Genomic DNA, 7,215 nt, shown 5'->3' with positions numbered 1-7,215 from the left:
CAGATACGCTCTGTCTTATCCAACTGATATTATGCGTGCGTATAGCATATTACGAATGATGGCAGCCAACCCTATCTATAACCGTATTAATTGTCCCTGTGCTTGCCTCAGAATCTGGTTTTGCGGTCCCAAGTTGTATTGATTCTACCCGCTGCGGTACATCTGTCAGGGACATCGCTGACCTGTGCAACTGGCTTGTGGCATGTGTTCTTCTGCAATCCCTTCGTAGTTCGACATACCTGGCACTCGTTCGCGAGATGGGTGGAGGCTGGAAATCGGCTCGATGCGGCACTGCCGGTAAGCATAATAAGGTTAAGTTCATCTTCATCTCGCCATGTGGACATGTACGCATGGCCTGTGCCAGACGCTAGTCCTCCCACATACTCACTCTCAGACTACGACGTCACAATCGCGAATACAAACAGGATGAACTCGGACGCCAGCAGTGCAGCCTCGGACATCCCTAACGAGAACCTGCGCGCACTGCTCGATGGCGTGGTAGCTGCCCTGATCATCGCTAAGGACGCGACTGCCGCATTTCCACCGCTTCAGTCCGCAGTCGGAGGTGTTGCCGGAATCGTAGATATCGTGAAGGTAAGTGACCGTTATAGACTGTCGCGCGCTGCCCTCATGCGTTTTGGATCAGAAAATGCGGTCGAACATCGGACAGATTAAGCTTCTCGAACAGTACTTACATCGACTCTCCACCACTTTCCAAAATCCCATCTTCAAAAATGAGAAGGGGTGCCCAGAGGACCTGCAGCGGCGCATCGATACCTTGGAGAGGTAGGAGGCAATTTGCTCTGCTTTTTTTTTTGCCCACCTAATCCCGTGCAGGCAACTGAAGGAGACGACGGAGAAGGTTCGCAAGATTGCGTCCAAGCGCAGAGTAATCCGATTTCTCAGCTCAGACTCGCATGCTGGGGACATAGAAGAGTGCATCAGGCAGATATCCTGGGCCATCAACAACTTCGTCGTAAGTCTCGTCTACAGGAGCACAGGCTGCAGGCTTATTCGCTGCTACTGCTGCAGATTGGAGGGACCATTACGATCGAGCTTGGCGTTAGCGTAAGTAGCCCGTGCTACCTGCACGCATTTCCAAAGCTTAAGGAGCATGACACTTCAGCGACTGTTGAACGCAGTGGAGAAGGGCTTCGACAAGGTCGATACGCGGCTCGATGTCATGACTGGCAAAATTGAAGGGCTGAGCGGTCAAATCTCGGCCGGCGACTGTAGGTCCTCTTACCACGTTCTCAACTGCAGAACATGACCTTGCCAATAGCCAGCCCCACTCCTCGTTATGCTGTTGCCGCCCGCTTTAATTACCCTAGCCAACGCGCCGTCTGTGGAGATGGAACGCGAGTGGAGACTCTGGCCGCCATTTATGAATGGTCCCATCCCCACCAGACTCAACAAGGGGTCCCTGCGGTGATTCTGCAGACGCCAAGAGCGGGCGCACAGGCCTTCTGGCTTTGCGGGTGGGCCGGTACGGGCAAGTCTACCATCGCGCAGAGTGTGGCCGAGTGGTGCTGGAAGCGTAACTACCTTGGTGCAAGCTTCTTCTGTTCCAGGGACAATCGAGAATGTAGCGACATCCAAATGATATTTCCTACCATCGCCTATCAGCTTGGTCAGTTTTTCCCCGAGTTCAGGAAGAAGACTGCAGAGGTCTTGAAGCAGGATCCCGACATCCAGACGTCTCTCGTCTCCCATCAGCTCAAGAAGCTTATTGTTGATCCCCTGCAGGCGCTGCTGCCCAACTTTCCGCCCTGTGCTGTTGTCATCGACGCGTTAGACGAATGCAAGGATGACGAAACGACATCTCTCATTATCCGTGCGCTCTCCCAACATCTCCCCGAGCTAGCTCCTCTAAAGATTTTCCTGACGAGCCGCCCCATCCCGAACATCACCCATGGCTTCCATTCGACTGGCCTACTCGACGTGACGCAGCGCATCGTTCTTCACGAGGTGCCGTCGAACATCACCGACCGCGACATTGAAATTTTCTTGCAGGAGAGACTGGCAGCTATCCGAGAGACCTACAAGTTGGACAGGTCGTGGCCTTCGGCAGAACAGGTATCAAAGCTGACCAAGCTCTCGAACGGGCTGTTCATATATGCCGCTACGGCGGTGCGCTTTATCGGCGATTCCAGCGTCGGTGACCCACAGGAGCGCCTCCAGTTACTTTTGAATAGCCAAGGGGCGCCGGTTGGCGAAGCGACGCCTTTCAACCAACTGGATGAGCTGTATCTCCAAGTTCTGAGGAGCGCGTATCCCAAGATGACTCGAGAGTTGAAAGCGAGGTTGAAGATTGTGCTGGGCACCCTCGTACTTATCCGCGATCGCCTGTCTCCGAGCGCCATCGACAGGCTCATGGACCTCAAGCCCGGGTCGATTCGTACTACGCTGGCACGTCTCCACTCCGTTGTCACAGTTCCCGAGCAGGACGACGGTGTCATCAACATCATCCACAAATCGTTCCAAGACTTCCTCATTGACGAAAACCGATGCCGTGACCGTGATTTATTAGTCAGTCCGGCTATCCAGCACCGACTCATCGCACAGCGGTGCCTCGAGACCATGATTGGCGGTCTGCGCATGGACATCTGCAACATCGGACAGAGTGTACCAAGCTCCGAGGTGGCTGGGCTTCCGGACCTCATCGCTCAGCACATTCCTCCGTCCTTGCAGTATGCAAGTCTCCACTGGGCACAGCATGTCTGTAGCGGCGAGGTCGACGATGAACTCTATGGCTTGCTCATCAAGTTCAGCGAGAGCCACCTACTAAGTTGGCTAGAGGTTCTGAGTTTACTCGGAGAGTTGGGGAGCGCGATCTCTGTATTGCAGAGCCTCCGCAATAGATTGCTGGTGTGTAACACCTTCACTCTCGAGAACGAACCTCACCACTGACCATGTCATCTCGGAATTCAGGAGCTGCCCCTTCCACACTCCAATGTCATCACATTATTATACGATTGCCAACGGGCTGTACAACAATCATTTCCCGGCCTCAGTATCTCCTGCCTCCAAGCGCATTCTGGGCTCATCCCTTCTGTCCTACATCCAGCAAACTCAGAGAGTATTACATTGGACGAATAAGTGGAGTGCCGAGGGTACTCAAGGGGCTCCAGCAAGACTGGGACACATGTATGCTCACTATCGAAGGCCATACGAGGATAGTGATGGCTGTGTGCTTCTCACCTGACGGCCGACGCATCGTCTCCGCGAGCTGGGACGATACAGTCAGAATGCAGGATGCTATCACAGGCTCCCACCTGCACACACTGGAAGGACACACGGGTGCAGTCCGATGTGTGGCTGTCTCGCCGAATGGCAAGTACATCGCTTCAGGTTCCAACGATCGGACCATCATCATTTGGGACGCCGTTACTGGCGGGCACCTCCATGTGCTGAACGGTCACATCGACGATGTCAACACCGTGGCCTTCTCCCCGGACGGTCAAGTTCTTGCCTCCGGCTCCGATGACCACTCGATACGACTCTGGGACATTGGTGACAAGAATATTGGCTTGTCCAGAATCCTGTCTCCCGCACACGACTCTGTTGTCTGGTGCGTCAGGTTTTCTCAATCTGGAAAACTGCTAGTCTCCGCTTCATGGGACGGCACATGCAAGGTCTGGAATTCAGGCGCCTGGACATGCGGCGTACAATCCAATAATCACCCTGAACACGCTGGCAGGACATACTCCGTCGCTATCTCACCTGATGAAACCATTTTCGCTTCGGGACTCGGAAAGGGGGGTAACACCATTCTTCTGTATTCTACCGTCGACGGCCACCGTTTGCGCACACTGCAAGGCCATACAGACAACGTGGTGTCTCTCGATTTCTCCCCAGACGGCACCACACTCGCCTCCGGCTCGACAGACTGTAGCATCGTCCTGTGGGATGTCGCATCTGGCTCAACCCTCTACGCATTGGGAGCGCATTCCGATCAGGTGTGCGATGTCAGGTACTCCCCCGATGGCCGGTGGATAGCTAGCTGCGGCCGTGACCAAAGAGTCCGCGTTTGGGACCTGGCCCTTTTGCTGGTCGAGAAGGGGCATACACCCGTAAAGAAGCTGACGGAGAGCTTGACCTGGCGTCATGGGTCAGGCACGCACAGAAGCGCCGCCACCGTGCCCCAGCGCTCCTCCATTGTACGCTCAGTGATCTTTTCGCCCGACGGTCGCATTCTTGCTAGCGGCTCCCGAGATACCACGATCCGTCTATGGGATAGTGCCAGCGGTGTTCAGCTACGGATGTTCAAAGGTCATCAAGGTGCTGTCTCGTACCTATCGTTTTCTCCCGACGGAAAAAAGCTGCTTTCATCTGAGCGCATGCCCGAGGATGATGGGGCCCCTTCCAGCCTTCGTTTGTGGGACGTGAAGACGGGTCGCTGTGAACAGACGTTCACCGGGCATGAAGGCGGCGTACTGATGGCGAAATTCTTTCTGGACGGGGAACAAGTAATCTCGTGTTCATTGGACAACACCGTCCGTGTTTGGGAAGTTAGCCAGTCAAGGACGCGCAGTACAGAACCGCGCATCATCTACCAGGGCCGAAGCCCCGTCATTTCCGTTGCGGTCTCTCCTGGTGCCAGTCTCATGGTGTTTGGCTGCTGGGGTGGTGACAGCAACGATGACCATACACTCGGGCTAATCAGCCTGACAACGCCACGAGCGACCAATTTGGTACCTTATCAGCGCGCATATGGCATGCCCTCAGCGCTTGCGTTTTCCAAGGACAGCAGCCGTCTCCTGGTCAGTAGCGATGAAGAATCAAGTGTCACACTTTGGGACGTCCAAGCAAGCTGTCGAGCCGGCCAACCGCCCTCCGACATCGCGCCGGAACTGACCTTCCTGGATCAATATGACGGAGGGGACCGCGCGGAGACTGTCGTTCTCGTCTACGGAAAGGCTCTTCATCACGGACGCCACCATGGGAGCCATCTCGCCGGAACACCGTCCTCGCTTGGCCTCCGAGGACGACAGTCCCCACCCTGCGGGATATTCATTCTTCCTCGCTGACAACTGGCTCTGGTATGCGTCCGCCACCAAGAGGCGCAGGCTATTCTGGATGCCAGCATCATTCCGACTTGGGCGTTCAAACGTGACACCTTACCGAGGAAACATGGCAGTATACCGTAATATGGTAGCCTTTGGTACAGAAGGTGGTCGGGTTGTCATATTGGACATGACTCCTTGTCTGCCTCAGACTTGCTGACGAACGACGGGACATGCATGCATAGTTCAATGGCCGCACGCATACAGTTATTTGGATATGGACCAGCTTGTGTCATGTATCATGTTCAGTACTAATCACATGTGCAGAGATGCAGCGAGATGTCAAGACGTATGAGGTTTACGTCCTAGTCATTTGCGAACAGGTAGGACACGGGCCTCGGCTACTGTCCACTTCTGCCCTCTATCCAGTGGAGGATTGGTGTGAAGATCTGCAGCACAGCCCGATCAGTTCCGCCCGCCTTCCAAGTCGTATACGCCAACACAAACGCACCTTCCAGGCGACGTCAAGTTCGTCGTCGCGGACAAAGTTCGAGTGGTCACCCTTGAGCGCGTCGAGAATAAGCGATTTGCACGCGTCCAGGAACCGCCGCTTATACGTGAGGTCCACCTTGGTCGGGAATGCGCGGGTGTAGAGACCAGTGGTCTTCGCGTTGAGTTTAAGGTACACCGCCTCCGCGGGCTGGATGTGGATGACGAGTTCGTTCCGGGATATATCCTTGAAGATGCCCTGGGTGACATCCTTGAACTGGATGCGGATTTCCACCTTTGCGTCGTTCAAAGCTGTATAGCCGATCAACGAATGATGTCCGTTAAGACACAATATTCAATAGCGAAATTAGCTGACCTTTTGCTGCCTTCAGGATGAACGGAACTCCCTCTCAACGTGGGTTGTTGATCCAGAGCGTGGTCGCGGCAAATGTCGGGCAGACCGAGGAGGATCCCAGTTGGCACACCCGCTGCCGAGAAACATCGACAGTGTGCCTAACACCCCTGAACAGGCTGTACTCTTCCGCTGGTGGACTCATCCTGCTGCGAGCAGGAGAACGGGAGGCCGCGGGCTTCACAGAATGAGCACGGCAGCAGCCGTGTCGTCGATGGGCGCTTCGAGTCTTCGAGTGCGCGTCGCTTATTCGACTTGTGTAAACTTCCTCGAATCAACGATCCGGAAGTGCTGACTCTCGCGCGGGAGAGGACAATGCGCTTTTTAGCCGAAAACCACTGCTTCGTGTTGTCCGAGCTCGTCCGTTGATTCGACTCGTGTAAATCGAGCTTTAAACCCGATTAAACTCGAGATATCACCTCGATATCGACTGTTTCTGCCTCCAGCTGCGGCAGACTCCTTTCAGAATGCGTTGACGTCAAAGACGGAGCCGCTTGGAAGGAACTGTTGTCAGACATTCCGAGCTGTCGACTGCGCGACCAATATCACTCGGGTGTGGCTTCAAAAGCGCTGTGCATGGGCAAAGGAGGTATGTCTTCGGACGGTATTCTTTCCCCTCAGCCGTTTCGCTCGGGATTCAACTACGGATGTTGGATCTTTGGCTTGTCCAGTGGACCTGATCCTCAAAATCACGTGTATTCCGTCGACGTAGGAGGTCTCGGCTGAGCGCGACTTATCGTAAGTGCCGAAACTCCCCGATGCTCGGACTCACCAGTCTGCAGAGATCGCGCCCTGCTCTAAGACGCTGGCACCCCTTCGGTACATGAATCTCTCCAGTGGGACGCTAGGCTCGAGACCAGCCGCCCTAGCCACGAATATGGGTCAAGGTTAGCCATTCCAGTGTACCGACTGCCCTCCCGCCCTCGATGCGCGTCCCACTATCTACCGAGTGGATTGGTCACGAGTCCAGTAAGACGTCGCCAATCTTTGCAATTTCAACTCTGAAGCCAGAGAGACATGAGCCGGGCATGTTCACGATGGGCTGCTTCACCGTGGATTCCTCTGCGGCGGCATACAACGCACAGCCCTACTTCGCACTGGCAGGAACAAGTTCCGTTGGCGCGTCCTGCCATTATAGTCTCAAAGACACCAGCACACCGGACAGAGCGGATAAAGACGGGTAGCTCATTTTGCAATTTTGGCTCACTCTGTCTTTCAGTAATTTCTGCAGCGTTCATTAATCGCGACTCACGTTACTCGTTGCTTCGCCGTTATAGCAGCAGAAGGCAGGTGGTCAACGTTCAACGT

The 7,215-nt window shown here is 54.7% G+C and overlaps 3 protein-coding genes across 3 annotated transcripts in view; 2 read left to right on the top strand and 1 right to left on the bottom strand.

The window, feature by feature from the left end:
• The window catches only part of PHACADRAFT_205257 (uncharacterized protein), a gene marked incomplete at its 3' end in the record, with an annotated part of 3,848 nt that extends 938 nt beyond the window's left edge, over nucleotides 1-2,910 (top strand). The window contains exons 2-7 of the mRNA XM_007391591.1: nucleotides 372-594; nucleotides 647-786; nucleotides 838-976; nucleotides 1,033-1,068; nucleotides 1,127-1,232; nucleotides 1,283-2,910. Coding sequence (XP_007391653.1) covers nucleotides 372-594; nucleotides 647-786; nucleotides 838-976; nucleotides 1,033-1,068; nucleotides 1,127-1,232; nucleotides 1,283-2,910 — 2,272 coding nt within the window. The remainder of the gene's footprint in view (nucleotides 1-371; nucleotides 595-646; nucleotides 787-837; nucleotides 977-1,032; nucleotides 1,069-1,126; nucleotides 1,233-1,282) is intronic.
• A 239-nt stretch (nucleotides 2,911-3,149) lies between these two features.
• On the top strand, nucleotides 3,150-4,517 carry PHACADRAFT_87884 (uncharacterized protein; the record flags this gene model as incomplete). The annotated part of the gene is made up of 2 exons (XM_007391590.1): nucleotides 3,150-4,073; nucleotides 4,149-4,517. Coding segments are annotated over 2 exons (1,293 nt in total), but the record flags the coding sequence as incomplete, so codon positions are not given.
• Nucleotides 4,518-5,407: 890 nt separating this feature from the next.
• On the bottom strand, nucleotides 5,408-6,099 carry PHACADRAFT_205256 (uncharacterized protein; the record flags this gene model as incomplete). Its single annotated transcript, XM_007391589.1, has 3 exons — nucleotides 5,911-6,099; nucleotides 5,518-5,807; nucleotides 5,408-5,455 (listed from the first exon to the last, which is right to left on the bottom strand). The coding sequence occupies exons 1-3, from the start codon at nucleotides 6,050-6,052 to the stop codon at nucleotides 5,408-5,410; spliced, it is 480 nt and encodes a 159-aa protein (XP_007391651.1). The 5' UTR covers nucleotides 6,053-6,099.
• Between the last annotated feature and the right edge of the window lie 1,116 nt (nucleotides 6,100-7,215).

This window comes from Phanerochaete carnosa, assembly GCF_000300595.1.
Source record: "Phanerochaete carnosa HHB-10118-sp unplaced genomic scaffold PHACAscaffold_2, whole genome shotgun sequence".
NCBI classification, from domain to species: Eukaryota; Fungi; Basidiomycota; class Agaricomycetes; order Polyporales; family Phanerochaetaceae; genus Phanerochaete; species Phanerochaete carnosa.
This window is presented reverse-complemented; position numbering and strand designations above follow the sequence as displayed.